This window comes from Brachyhypopomus gauderio, chromosome 9, assembly GCF_052324685.1.
Source record: "Brachyhypopomus gauderio isolate BG-103 chromosome 9, BGAUD_0.2, whole genome shotgun sequence".
Classification (NCBI taxonomy): Eukaryota; Metazoa; Chordata; class Actinopteri; order Gymnotiformes; family Hypopomidae; genus Brachyhypopomus; species Brachyhypopomus gauderio.
The window spans coordinates 23147141-23162807 of NC_135219.1; the positions used below are offsets into that span (position 1 = coordinate 23147141).

At 40.5% G+C, this 15667-nt stretch overlaps 1 protein-coding gene across 2 annotated transcripts; it reads right to left on the reverse strand.

The window, feature by feature from the left end:
- Positions 1 to 1761: 1761 nt before the first annotated feature.
- Positions 1762 to 12969, reverse strand: LOC143523515 (uncharacterized). Of its 2 annotated transcripts, XM_077018009.1 has the most exons (5): positions 12829 to 12969; positions 11637 to 11755; positions 3446 to 6978; positions 3200 to 3329; positions 1762 to 3073 (listed from the first exon to the last, which is right to left on the reverse strand). In XM_077018009.1, exons 3-5 carry the CDS (start codon positions 3664 to 3666, stop codon positions 3065 to 3067), a joined length of 360 nt encoding a protein of 119 aa, XP_076874124.1. In that variant the 5' UTR covers positions 3667 to 6978; positions 11637 to 11755; positions 12829 to 12969; the 3' UTR covers positions 1762 to 3064. The 2 variants fall into 2 exon arrangements, 1 of the variants encoding a protein (XP_076874124.1); XR_013133385.1 differs by lacking the exon at positions 1762 to 3073 and having other exon boundaries at positions 3252 to 3329; positions 11958 to 12969.
- Positions 12970 to 15667: the final 2698 nt, after the last annotated feature.

Below are 15667 nucleotides of genomic sequence, written 5' to 3' on the forward strand. Positions count from 1 at the left end.
GATTGGAGGGACAGACACATGGTGTGGTACAAACAAGGTCTAAAATATGTCCCTTTCTGTGAGTGGCAGTCGCAACATGTTGAGTGAGATCAAAGCAATGTAATAGATTAAGAAAGTCTGCAGAGTAAGAACATTTGACAGAGTCAATGTGAATGTTAAAATCACCGAGTATCAGCATTGAAGGAAAAAGGGGACTAAGTGAGACAAGTAACTCCGAGAACTTGGTTATAAAATTATTAACAGAATTCAGTTTAGGTGGACGATAAACCAGTAAGATCAGTAGAGGTTTTAACCCAACAACTTTTAAAGCAATACATTCAAATGATGTTGACTGAACAGATATTGAATGGACCCTGTATGTAGAACGATAAAACACAGCCAGTCCACCTCCACGTCCAGCGGTACGTGGTTTATCGATGTACTGAAACCCAGGAGGCATGGCTTCATTCAGTGTCACGTATTCACCTGGCTGTTGCCAAGTTTCAGTTATTAGAAAAAAGTCAATGTTATTGTCCTTGATGACCTCAGCTATGTAAGCCGATTTGTTATTAAGGGAGCGCACATTAAATAGACTAAATTTTGTAGGCAAGTCCGAGTCCTGAATGAGAGATGAGTCCTGGAGTCTGGGCACTTTCAATAGTAATGAATGGTCCACTGAGCGGTGTGTTTTCAAGCGACGATGTCCCATGTTTAGAACATACGGAATAGATCCAGTGTTAGCGGTGTAATAGTCCAAGGTTGGTGTGTTGTGACGGAATCCACGATGTATATAGCGTGGGCGGCGTCTTATACCCAGGCTTACACAGTTCTGGTACACTGCCGAAGGTAGACTAGAGTATCTGCTGTTCAGTTGTAGAAGTTCGCAGGCAGTATAAGAGACGGTCATTGTGACTAATAGAAGAAGCTTGCAGGCGGTATAAGAGACGGTCATTGTGCATAACAGAAGAGCTTTAGGTTCACAGTTAAGCCAGTGATGAGCTACACGGCTGAACACCAGCAAGCACACTGCAATAATCACCACAAACAGCTCACTACAGCAGACACACCCTGATAAGCCACGTTAATAAACCACGTTAGCCTACAAGTCACAGCCGCTGCACGACATGATAAAGTAGTTGTATCCACTTATCAGGATGCACGGAGGAATTTAACACAACAACATGCAAGAGAGTGGAGACTTACTTACATGGAGCAGGTTAATGCCAGGCAGTTATGAAGCGAGAAAGCTCGTGTTAGACCTAAATCAGAGTATGTACAGCACAAGGCGAGCACAGGTGATCCAGGGCTCAGCACGCAGACACAGAGTTGACACGGCAGGTTGGAATAAAGTAACACTAAGACGATAAAACTGAATTAAAATATTAAAGAAGAATAAAAGTATGCTAAGTAGAATAAGATTTTTAAAAGGGTAGACTCCGGAGCAAAGTGGCAGCCAAAATGCGCACAGCGTACTTGCAACCCGGATACAAATCAAAAGCAAAAATCAAAAAATGATTTCATCAAAAAATGATTCATCAAAAATGAAGGAGAGCCATTGTTATTATTGGCAAATCCAGTTCCAGTTATTGATTACTGGTATGCAGTGGTGTGATTTAGTTATCTGTGCCCATGATGATATCTTTATGCAGCGAGTTTACAGAGATAGCAGTGTATTAGAAGAGGTGAAAAGGAGGTGTGACATGTTTTTCTTTAACACTTACATGCCAAAATACCTCTCTATGCCCAAGCAATAGAAAATCATAATGAAGACATGAACTCATGAACAATTAAAACAATTTCAATTTATTCTGTCAATTGTATTACTATTGTATTCATTTCATTTTTTACAAATACAGTAAAAGTTAAGAAATACATAATGTTGTATTGTGTTGTCAATTTTACATATAAAAGTGAAAGCATTTTATACAATTAATCATATTGCACTGTACCTTAACATTGCAGCCAATATTTACAGACTAGCATGACCTAAAACAGGGGTCGGCAACCTTTTTGACTCGGAGCCACAAAAGCAAAATAATTGGAAATTTATTTCAGTGACGATGACATGTCACTCAAGCGAACCGAAACTAAATACCGGACATTTGTGAAATTCCACCTGAACTTTTATTTAAGTCTCAAAAATAATATACGTTAATTAAACACTCATTAATTCTGTTCAAAAGCTGAGCCGCATCAGAGGGATCAAAGAGCTGCATGCGGCTCCAGAGCGGCGGGTTGCCGACCCCTGACCTTAAAGGGATCATTGTAAGGTTAGAGAAAAAAATAAATAAATAAATCACCGTAATTCACATTACATCATCTGTCTAATTCTGGATTGAGATTAGCCATTGTTTGCCCAGGCTTTTACCAAGGGGCCATTTTGATAATTCACCAAAAGACAGGCAACAGTAAAAATTTGGTTTATGCTCCCTGTGATTGAAAGGGGGATCACTGTGCTGAATATTTTATGTTCTTTGACTCTGCGAATCACACGCTCAACATGGACTCTCAGTCTTGCAATGGACTGTGACGTTCTGATCTCTGACCTAGACAGTTGAGCTCTCTTTGACAGAAACGTGGGTATGTGGACTTTGCATGGAACGCAGTCTTCAACAAGGAAACCCTTGTCCACCATGATGGCCATAGATGGGTCAAGGAGGGCCACAATGCCAGACTGCTTTAAGATCTCTTTATCACTGATAGCACCTTGATAAAGAGAAGACACAAAGGTCACTGCGCCATGAGGGGCTATCCCAATCAACCCTTTGAATGTACAGTGTGATTTATACGTGGAAAACACTTCACTCTGAAGGAGAAGGGAATTTGGAGTTTGACATCTCAGTTCTGTGGAATCTAAAATTATTTGAGTGTCAGCGTAGTCCTGAAACACATCTGGGAGGTGAGTTTTCACAGTGTCCACATCTAACCAAATAGAAACAGCTCCCAATACAGTATAAAGGAAGTTGGCCCAGGTGTTAATAATACGACTAACAGTTGACCGATGGATTCTAAATCTATGGGCCAAATCCTTTTGCATCAGTCCCAATGACGGGTAGTTCATGAAGAGAAAAAACTCATCAATTGGTTAAAGAACCTGGGGAAAAAATACATTATCCTATTGTCATATTACATTATGACTATCAAAACTTCTTTTGATGTAAAGATTAATTTGAATATGATGACATAACATGCTTTGTATGGACAACAGGAAAACATTTACCGTTGCACTGGCAGAGTGAGGGACCTGATCAGTCTTCTCAACAGTCCGTGTGCTTGTAACCCGTATGATGTTGTGGGTGGCTGGCTCTATTTGCTTCCAAAAGCCCATCAGGTGGGCATGGTTTGCAAATCTGTGGAATATAAAAGTTATATATAAAGTTATATAATGGCTAATTCATTCACAATGTATTTCAGACACCAGAGAAGGCCCATTCGTATACTGTGTCCTGCCATATTTTGTATTTACCTGGTAAAGAATCGTATGTCGTCATCAGAGGCAGAAAACCGCTCCAAACAGAACTTGCTGCTGACAGTTAAGTCTTCGATTTGTTTTCGGAGCCTTGATATCTCCTCGCGTAGCTCTTCATTTTCATTGAGGGAGAGATCAAGCGCAGTAGGCTCATTACTGACGCAGTAGTCATGTTCATGACACGGTAAGGGGTCATCATCATCATGGTCAGTCTGCATCTCTGTTAGATCAGTGTTGGGTGGACGCTCTGTTCTTTCCCATACTCCAGGTCGTGGAATTGGAATAGTATAGTTATTCCATTGAAATAGCACAGGAAAAGCTCCAGGTCGCAGTCGTCATCGTCCAGCAGGAGTGGGAGGTTCGAGCAGATCAGCAGCGATAAAATGTTGCAAACACACTCGGGAAGTACTCGTGACGATAAAATGATCTCTCCTGATCTTAACCACCCATTGTTTCTGCAGTTCTGAGTCCTTTGGAAAGGTGTGGAAGCTCAGGTAGGAATTACACCTTGTCGATGCTGTGCAGAATGGCACACAGCAGTGGTGGTTGGACCTGCTGTCTGTACGTTGTTGAAACGATACTTTTTTTTGTTTACCCGTCATGTTTAGGACACGTAAACGGACAGGAGATGAAGGAAACTTCCAAGTAAATAACGGTAAATATGCTCGTTACAAGACTGGTGAGGTGAATAGCGAGCACAGTGTACGGTTTCAATGGCTACCGGATGTCAACAAACATCCTAACCTTTTAGCGGAAATTACGTCACTTAACAGCGTGCACATAGACCATTGCATTGAAAGCTTCAGTGCTTCAGAAAGCTTCGAATTTCAATCACTAGTTATTTGTGTTAAATTGACATCCTAAACATTGCAATCAAATCAACAATACTTTATGGTATAGTAAAATATAGTAACTAGATAACTTGTTGATCATGTGTTACCTGAGCAACAGTGAGTGCGTCACGGCGTCGTCATCATACGGGTATTTGTCCATTTTCAGTCGTTTTATGTCAGCGCGTGCATTTCACGTTTCAGGCACACAAACGTGTAACTGACACGGCACGCCGGGTGGACTAACGTGTGTATTACACGCTAGGCCATGATACTGGGTTGACAATGATAGAATTAAATAATAAAAGGTTTGTTAAATAATTTTTAATATTGGGGTTCATTTATTTTTTAGTAAAAAACAAACAAACAAAACAGTACAACTTAGTTAAGGTATCCAGTTGAATAGAACAGGTGCTGCAAGCCACAGGTCTGTGATACTATCCCATGAGCAATGCACTCATGGATAATCATCACTTTTATTTAAATAATGCCTGCCCCAATTATGTTGTAGGTCTTACCAAATCTTTATTGCTTCGGGGATGCTGTCAGGGAAATGGCTGGCATGCACCCATCTGGCCACTAGGTGTCCTCATTCCTTGAAAACTAGTGGTCTCCATGGATACTCCTCACACTCACCTGTGTTCCATCAACCTCGTCTGCCAGCTCTTCCCTGTCTGCATACCCAGCTGTTTGTTCTGTCTCTTTGGATTTTGACTACCAGCCTGGCTTGTTTTTTGTTGATACACGGCACAGTATAACGTTGCATCAGTATTTACTGGTGTTGACCCCTGCCTGCCTCGTGTACTGCTCTAATCTCAATCAAACTGCACACACATCCTAACTGTGTCTGTTTCCTCCCACAGTCTAAAACATGGAGGTTAGGTAAATTGGCTTTCCCTGGAAAACTAGGGTTAGGGTTAGGGTTAGACCTCCTAACCCTAGGTTGTTCAGACCTACAGGGGGGCTGAGGTTTCCATAATATGTTGTGTACAACTGGCTGCCACTTCTCGCCAGTGTGTGAGAATAGTCATGTGCAATTGTACCCATGTAAAAATTGTAGTTACCTTGAAAAGGCACGATATAAACTCAACATTTATAGAGACACATTCATTCTTGGACATGAAGCAACACTTCATTCAATTGAACATTCATTTGTTCATGGAAATGCATGTGGTGAGGCATAGGGAAAACTCTACATTAAGCTAGCACAAACAAACCTAAACTGAGGGTCCCTCCACAGCGGACGTGCCGATGCCGACTCCTACCTGAGGCCCACACTGGAGGGATTTCTCGGCCTAGAAATAGAACTATAAATATGAAGTGATTAGCACGCTTTGTCTTGCTAATGACATGTAGCACGTTGGAAGCATTGAGACCCCTTCCACAGAAAGCTGGTACAATAATGACAATACCCAACATGAAGGCTGCAAGGCAAGCTCATCTGTATAGCACTTTTCACACAGTAGAACAATGAAGTATGTATTACAACCGATTCTGTAATTTGATATCATAATACCTAACCAGGCTGTGTTTTTGAAGCTCATGTGGAAAGAAATTCAAAACAGCATGAGCCATATAGCGAGTGTAAGAAGCAAAGTAGTGATACCATATCTGTCATGGAAATGCATCAATAAAGTTAATGAGAAATCTGAGAAAATGAGAATGAATACTGATTTCTTGGAGGAAGACCACTGAGTAGGTTACAATAAAACTACCAAAACTACTAATTGCCACAACACAAAGTAGTTTGAATAGAACAGCTGGGCAACAAACAGACCTGTGTTTTAGCACTGCAAAATGAGTAATTCATAAAGGTCCTTATCAGACAATTACTAAGATATCTTTGAGGAAATGTGTCACATACACTTGTACACACAATTGATTCTTTATTTCTTTACCCTGGACAAGTACTAGTCAAGTCAATTATATTTACATAGCAGTTTTTACAACAAATGTCACAAAGCAGCTTGGGTCCAGATCCCGAATGAGTAAGGCAGGGGTTGACAGTGAGGTGTGTGTGTGTGTGTGTGTGCAGGGATGACGTTGCGGTGTGTGTGTGTGCGTGGGGCGGTGTGTGTGTGTGTGCGGGGGTGACGTTGAGGTGTGTGTGTGTGTGTGTGCGGGGGTGATGGGGCGATGTGTGTGTGTGCGGGGGTGATGTTGTGGTGTGTGTGTGCGGGGGTGACGTTGTGGTGTGTATGTGTGTGTGTGGGGGTGATGGGGCTATGTGTGTGTGTGTGTGTGTGTGTGCGGGGGTGATGTTGTGGTGTGTGCGGGAGTGACGTTGTGGTGTGTGTGTATGTGTGTGTGTGCGGGGGTGATGGGGTGATGTGTGTGTGTGTGACATTGTGGTGTGTGTGTGTGTGTGTGCAGGGGTGATGGGGCGATGTGTGTGCAGGGGTGATGGGGCAATGTGTGTGTGTGTGTGTGTGGGGGTGACATTGTGGTGTGTGTGTGTGTGTGTGTGTGCGCGGTGGCGACGTTGCGGTGTGTATGTGTGTGTGTGAGGGGAGGGGGGGTGACGTGGTGATTATCTGCTGGTCATCCGTATCTTCATCCCCTCCCCTGTGAGGCCAGCTCTGATTGGCTCTTGCTCAGACTCATCATCAGTGCTGGACCCCAGGAAGTGGGCGGTAGGTCATTTCCTGCACTGCCATGGCTGACGTGATGGACAGTGTTGCCAAGAAGTCCTGCTGAACTCTGGATAAGGTCAGAGATCAGAAAGTCATTTCAGGTGGTTGTGGCAAACCAGTTAATAGAAATTATATTTATATTTCCAGATATAATTACATAATGGTAAACCATAAATTAATAAGTATTAGGGGTGGGCATAGATAAAAAAAATTTTATCTAGATTAAACTCACTGAAATCTTGAAATTAATCTAGATTAAAATTGCTCATTCAGAATATGTGTGCTACCCAAGTAATGACTAAAAGTCAGTCTTTGATATAGGGTTTCTTAATACAGAGGGTGCATTAGACCAGGGGCTCATCTCCTGTTTCCAAAATGCATCAATGACTGCTTGAGGAAGCTGTTCTACTTTGATACTTGAAAGCATGCTCAATAAAATGTAGGCTATTCCCCCCCGGTCAACAACTTTCGTTCGGGGGCCGCCCATAGTATGTTTGCATACACCTCAGAAAGTAAGTGATTGCAACCCTGACCCAGCGTCAGCAGCATTAGCAAACGGGTGCTTTGCGTTTGTCGTAGGGTCACGCTTAACGACGAAAACTCCTTTACGATGGACTTTTCAGTCTCTAACCCCATCGTTAAGCGGGGACTCACTGTAATATTGTTTGCGCTTGAAAAAATTAGAAATATTTAATTTTATTTATTTTATTTTTATGATATTTTATTTTAATTTGTAGAGGAAGAAGTTTATTTAAAAAAAACGCACGTGTAACTCAGTTAAATAAAAGTCTGTTGTCCAGTCATATAGTTTGTTATTTTAGTGTTCTTAAAATCTCGTCTCGTTCTTGTGAACCCAATATCGTGTCTCGTTAGCTGAGTGTAGCGTCACACCCCTAGTATTCAGTCATAACTGTGAATTGCTTTAGTGAACAGCCACACCACTGACCTGGTGCAACAGCGGCCCCTAGAGGTGATGGATGTGTAATGAAAGCTGCAGGATTTTAAAGGTGAAGTTTAGTGTCGTTCACTGATAATTCGTAAAACTTCTTGCTATGTCTAATAAATATAATGTACTGCCCTATATTAACAAACACTGCTAATATATTTAAGGTAACATGTGTGCCAACACCAGTTTCTGAATGGAAGCTGAATCAGGTTATGCTATTATTACTTATGCCATTCTTGGTAAGTAATTAATATCACCACCACCAGCTGATGCTGATTTGAACCTGCTGTCTTCAAATGCAAACAAACTCAGAGTGAATGTAAAATTGAAGCAAACACTACAACATAAATTTGTACGTTAATTTCAACAGTGTCGTAAAATGTTGCAAATATAATGTTAATTTTTTTTTATGGCGGTTTATCAAATATTTATTATTATTAATGGGGAGATGGGCCGCGGGCCAGTACAAATTCATCAAAGGGCCGGTTCTGGCCTGTGGGCCGCTAGCCCTGCCCTATAGAGAAATGTTTTGCAGAAATGGGAATGCAATTCTTTAAGCCCTCATGGATAAGAGTGAACATTAAATGCTGTAAATCTAATTTATATGTTTGTGTCATTGTTCATTATTTGTCAGGTGATTAGTTGTATTTAGTTTAGTTATATGTTAAACATTGGCCTTTATAGTGTGTAATAAGTGCTATGCCCCTGTGCACTAGGTGGGTGATGTCCTACAGGTCAGAGAGCTGTGCTGCACATATTAGCATTAATATGATTAATATGATCATTAATGATCAATTATTAGTTGTCATTTTGAGTCAAGCAAAGGAGGTTTCCATTCTGAGACTTTTGGAATAGTTTTTTTTTTAACTGGACATGCTTGCTAGTGTCAGAAAACTTCTGCTGTTTTGCTTATTTTATTTAAGATTACAAAAGAACATTATTATTTAGTACATTTCTTTCTGATTAGCAGAAGGACTGAATAGTGAGATTCGGTATGTAATCATGCACTGTGTGTATGGTGTATGTGTGTATATTGTAACCTGTGTCAGGACTGCTTGTGTACAACAGCTATGTCTCCCCCCTGTTTCTCAGTGTGCCCAAATGTACTGTAAACATGTGAGAACAGTATATATGGAGATAAGGATGCCCTCTCCTCAGAGTTCTTGTTCTAGATGAGACTCTCATGCTTTTTAATTATGTAAAAACACTAGTCAAAACCAAGTGACTCATGGAATACACCAATGCTTATATTATGTTTATAATTATATCTTTTCTGTTTATTAAAAAGGTATGAATCCAAACAGAAAGATTTCATGACTATGTTCATTTCCAGTAACCACTGGGATGGCAATTTCCTGGGAGGGGAGGGGCAAAGGATTGAATGAATGAATGTTCAATTTATATAGCGCAACATACCCAAGGTCGTTTTGCAATTTTAACACAGGTACAAGTCTTATACGACCAATCACACACCGGCGAGAAGCGGCAGCCAACTGCACACAGCGTCCTCTCTACCGGGATCCACAGCCCCCTGGGGCGGTGTTGCCAGCCTAGCGACTTTTCAGACCCTCTAGCGACTAAAAAAAAGTGACTAGCGACAAAGCTAGCAACTTGTGGTGTTATTGGAAACTGAGATGAATCCTCATGCTATTCAGTTAGTGTCCTCAGCGACAGACTCAGTCACAGTGCAGTCTCACAGAAAGCAAATCCACACCACAAACGATCTGCGCATGCGCAAAGCCGCCGCTGACTGACCCCGCCCCGTATTTACAGAGCGGGATGTAAATAAAAATGGGAAGAGAGGACAGACCCTAGTGACTGAGCACCATCCATAGACATAATATACATAGACACCTCATTACGGGCTGGAGCGTAATCGAGCGTCGCCGCCATATTGGATGGGTCTCCTCCAGAGATGCTCACAAGTCATTTTTTGCAAGTCCAAGTCAAGTCTCAAGTCTTTGACCTCAAGTCCAAGTCAAGTCTCAAGTCTTTGTTCTCAAGTCCAAGTCAAGTCCCAAATATTTGAGTGACACTGTAGTCGCAAATCACTGTATAGTTGTAATGGTCTTTTATGACACTTCCGATGTATAATAGCTTAAACTAGTTAATGAACACACAAATGTTTTCCAGATAAATTTTGTATCCGTATTTTTCTCCAAAAAGTATTTTTCTTACAAAATTGTCATTTTTCTGGATACAATATTCTCTTCTTTCAGTAGAACATCTGCTATATTTTGTTCTAAAAGATAAAGGAGGGCTGTGAAATTTAAAAAAAATCACATTTTAACTATATATATATGCATATAAAGAAAATAGCATATAAAGAAAATAGCAACCAAATTAGTGATTATAAAATAAAAATTAAAAACAGAATTCAAATTTTACAATAATAATGATTCTGACATAAAAAGCCCTGCAGCAACAACTATTTGTCTCCTAATGAACTGGATCAAACACAATCTATTTGAACTTCAAGGTGTCTTTCAGTTTCCAATACAAGGAAACTGTTTATGCAACTAACGCATTACATTTTTAAAAGATCAGGATTGACAGGGTACTTGCACTTATCCTGGCTCGGTGAGGGCGCATTATGAGACCTCCATGACTGAACACCCTCTCTACTGCCACCACTGGTGGCAAGTCAATACCAATATTGCAATATTGCTAATAACCTTTCAGGCAGTGACTAACCTTTCCAGGTGGGTTTTCATGTGGCGAATAAAATTAGATGTGGTGGAACCAGCGTCCTGTATTTTTATGCCACACACGCTGCAGTTTGCTGCTCTTCTATTTGCTACTTGTACTTGTTTTGTACCCAAAACTTATTATGAATGGTGGAACAGAAGCGAGCGTCCTCACCAACGCCGCCATGATCGCGATGTTTTGCGCCAGGTTTGAGGTGTGCGGAGTCGCGCGCAACGGTCACTTGCGAAATACTTGACGCGTCGCAACCGTCGAAAAAAATGACGAAAATGTTACGTCAGCGGGAAGTAAAAAGCATACACACAGGCGGAGAAAAGGTTGTCAAATGAAACACAAAAGAACATTACAAATAAAAGATTGTTCACGAGTCTCAAATCACGAGTCCAAGTCGAGTCGCAAGTCTTTTGAATGCAAGTCAAAGTCGAGTCTGAAGTCACTGTATATGCGACTTAAGTGCGACTCGAGTCCGAGTCCCAAACTCGAGTCCCCATCTCTGGTCTCCTCACTGAAGGCTCACCAGACCTAATGCACAGAGAGCAATTATACCGGTATTTTGTGCAGCCTACGGTTGCTATAATCGGCGCAGTATCGAAATCAGATCGCATGGGATCACCTTTCACAATTAAGACTGAACAATAATTTTGGTTATTTTACCATTTATATGTGGCACCCCCTATGTAGAGCCAGACTACACCACCCCTTGGTTTACAAATGGAGCAAAGAGGAGCTCCGAGGGAAATGATAAAAACACGGGTTTTGGAAACATACAAAAGCTTTATTAAAGTTTCTGAGAGTTGCAGTAAAATAGGAAACACTTTTTATTCTGATTAAAATAAAATTCCTTCAAAGACTTGTTCAATTATGACATCTGGGAGACCAACTCGGGACAGTCAGTTACACACGTGAGAACACTCATTAAGATAAATTCTCACCACAGTAATCCCACCCTATATTGCACTGCACACAGGACACTAGTGAACACCCACAAAAGAAAATCCCAAATCCAATTGGTCCCCCAACTTCATAAAATCAACAAACCTGAATATTAAAATAAAATATATGAAAGCACAAACCTCAGTGTGTGTGTGTGGTTGGGGGGGGGGTTGTAGAGTGGAGTAGTGGATCTACGTTGCTCAATGGAAAGACATCGTAGCTCGTTTCTTCTTTCTGCTGTCAGGTTATACAACCAGCACTGCCCCAAAACAAAAAATATAAACAATCATTGGAAATGATGTATACAATTTTTTTTTCATAACTCAGTAAAATTTTACGGAACTTTGTGCAACATTCTAAAGAACTGCAATTACCATATAAAGACTTTTTTCATAATTTCTTCTTTACATATTTTTTTTCACCTTTAATATATGTTCAAACTTGCGAAGCAATTTTTCTACCTTTTTTGTATGTTCTCTAAGCTGCTGTAACACCACAATTTCCCCATGTGGGATAATAAAAGGCTCTTATCAAAAAATTTAATAATTAAAACTAATTAAAAAAAAGCAAACATGCTCTAAAAACTAATTAAAACGAACTGAATTAGAGAAAAATATCTCAATGAAATAAAAACTAAACTATAATGAAAAATCCAAAACTATTATAAGCTTGGTGGAGAAAAGCAGCCAGCAATCAGTTGCTGGATCAATCTAAAATACATACAAAAGGAGGACAGGTTACCTTCCATACATATTCACCAAACATCATCATCAAGGTTGGCAAGCTATCAAAACATACCAACTCAAAGGGTTAACATGATATCAGGCTCATGGGACAAAAACGATGGGAAACAAACACAAGTTGTAATATCCACAACATTAACATTTTCTTAATCCAAAATCGGCGCTCTGAACCAAACCTCGTCTTTATCAAGTCTAAACTAAACTTATAAAGGAGCAGCAGCAATAACTAAGCATTATATACCAGCCAAAGATAGAAGCTGTAGGTGGTTAGCGCCTAAGGCCAAGAAGCTACAGGGGCTAGCTAAGCAAACTAAAAGGCACAGGTGGTTAGAGAGCAAAGCTAAAGGTTGCACTCCAGTTATGTAGCTTAACTAAATCCCCAACCCATAAAACTCCGTATACAAGTGAAACATACCTGCTTTAACCCCGTCAAAACTACTAATGACTCAGTTCTGCTCCCACAATAGTACTGCAGCAGGAGGCGCCTCGTCTGGGCCTCTCCCTCGCTATAAGAGCAGGACTAAACACTTAGTACTGGACACTAGTTTCACATTTAAAAGCAGAATACATGAGTAAAAATGCACCGTACCTTACAACAGCGAACACTCCGTAAAGTCGAGCTCACGCTCCAACCCTGTCGTCCCGTTGTGCTGCTTAGCTTAGCCACGCTATTGCTGCAAGGACCCCATGGTGCCCTTATCACATGCCTGATTACAGGCACACTGCAGCCTGTAACTACCTCACTCCTCCCATACCAACAAATCTATGGAGGGAGCTAAAGATCAGGGTGATGGCAAGGAGACCCTCCAACCTCCAAAGAGTTGGAGCTCATCACTAAAGATGAATGGACAAAAATACCAGTGGAGACATGCAAAAAGCTGGTCAGCAATTACAGGAAGCGTTTGATTGCTGTAAATAAAGGCTTTTCTATTAATTATTGAGAAGGGTCTGAATAATTTTGGACATGCTACTTTTTGTTCAAATGTGAATAAAAGCTGAGAATTTTTTTTCCCCACAATGATGCCTCTTGTACATCATCGTATTATCTCCTGGGAAATTTCCAGTCAAAAATATAATTTCTGGTTAAATAAAAGTAAATTTAAGTCAAAATTTGACAGGGGTATGACTGTGTATATATATATATATATATATATATATATATATATATATATATATATATATATATATATATATATATATATATATATATATATACATACATATATATACACACACACACACACACACACACACACGCGCGCGCGCACACACACACATCATGAAAGCACGTATTTGTAATGCACTTAGATGTATTTATGATACATATGTGAAACAAAAGTTAATATCATACTTTGCTAAAAGGTAAAAACATGTTTTTACTTTTTGTTCTTTCTGCATGTTTAGGGGTTAGTGATGTATTGTGTATTACAATACAATGTGGTATACTAATTCAAATGTTTTATGGAAGTTGTTTTAAGTTTCTTATATTTTAGCCTGTAGCAACAAGGAACACAAAAAATTCCAAGTCCAGCATTATGTCTGCACATACCGCTTCAGTCAGGATCACTTGGAACTTTTGTTCCATTCTGTCAGGGCATCAGGTAGAAATTTCACATTATAATTAATCTTTTCAGTCCGTGAGCCAGAGCGGATATTGGTACCATCTGGGTGGGCATTCTAGTAGAGAATATACATCACTTGTTTACAATATTATAGACCTCTTCAGACACCTATGCATTTGTTTTTATAGCCTACCTGTGGAAGAAACATGGTTATACAGTTTCCATACTTACCCTCAGAAGATGTGTCTTTGATGACTATGAGTGTCCTCATTAAATATCTCTGTCATCTAAGTGTGCAAATGTTTTAGATTTTTTTAGGAGGCTGGAATAACAGTCCCACTGCAGGGCAGTTCCAGGGCGTTTTCCATAGTCTGATGGTGCGCTGTGGTATCTCACCAAGTGCGTCAGGCAACGTGGCAGCACAAGATGAGACTGTATCACTATCGGCTGCAGACATGCACTCTGCTTTAATGGTAGAAGAAGAGCTCCCGTCCCCATCTGCAAACATTTCTGCAGTCATATGTGACCACAGTTACCTGCCCACCTGCTTTGGTGGTCTTGTGGACAATGCCCTGGTCTACATTTCAGGGTTTGTTGTCTGAAAAATTCTGAAAAAACTGTCCTGTGAGGTGTGTCGTGCAAGCCTTGTCAAAGGTGCTGTACCCTCATCCTTTGACCAGAGCTACCACCTGCTTCAACTTAAAAACAATGGTGGTCTGATGATCCCCTCAGATGGAACAGTGAAGGTGGTCAGAGCAGCAGAGCGTGTGATACGCCAAAAATCAACAGGTGTCAGTGTGTCCTTTGTCAACCAGTTCGTTCGGGCTGAGATTGGTTCTGAAGATGTGTTTTTACTCGGGGAGCACATTGCAGAAACATGTTCCTGTCATTTGTTGTCTCTGTATTTCACAATTTGGCCCACAATGTCACAATTTAAGGCTGCACCACATTGCAAAATTAACTACCCTGGAGTGCCAGCACACGCAAGAAATTGTGCAAAACCAGAGCCGGAGTGGCTAATCGGGAGATTCGGGAGGATTCCCGATGGGCCAGCTCATGTCAATCTCTAGTTTGGGCCGATTGGGATGGAAAAATAATTTTGGGCCGGATTTGGGCATGAAACTCCCGGGCTGAAAAAGTGGCCCACTCCGGCCATGTGCAAAACAGTTATTTTTCAAAGGTTTTAGATCCTCAGCCCCATATATGTGTATATAATACGTGTGTGTATGTGTGTGTGTGTGTGTGTATATGTGTGTGTATACATACAGTATGTGTGTGTGTGTGTGTATATACACATGTGTGTGTGTGAAATAGTTTCAAATGAACAATAAAACTATTCATTAAAATATAAAATTAAATATAGCCGCAAGCGGCAATTGGCGGGTTCACACACGAATAGGCCACTTGGCTTCAATAGGCAATAGACCCAATAGGTCCTTTAGACCCAAAAGAAGCTGTTTGAGTGGAAAAAATGCACAAATAAATCAATGTGCAAAAAAATGTTCAATTGGGGCACTAAAGGCCCAAAAGGATCAAAATAATGTGTATTGGCAAAATGATTCAAATCACAGAACTAAATCACATGCTGAGATCAGCTTTGTGTGTGTTTTTGTGTGGTGTTTCATGTGAGCAATAGTTTTCAGTTCGTTTCAATGTATGGCCACTAGATGGAGCCCAAGTACTACCATACTGATATCTCATTAATCTCAGTAATGCAATATGACATTTTGGTGAATTAAAAGGTTCATTTCTGGTCAGGCAGTGCACTTTTTGTTATAAGATGCAATTGCAATGTTATAGAACTTATTGATCTGGATCATACAAGACCAATTACTTGTCTGTATTCTGCATAACAAGATTGCAGCA

Coding starts and splice junctions, on each gene's coding strand:
- LOC143523515 (XM_077018009.1), bottom strand. CDS start 3,666: ATGCAGACTGACCATGATGATGATGACCCCTTACCGTGTCATGAACAT. Junction 3,330..3,445: donor GACATACGATTCTTTACCAG/GTAAATACAAAA, acceptor TATATTCCACAG/ATTTGCAAACCATGCCCACC.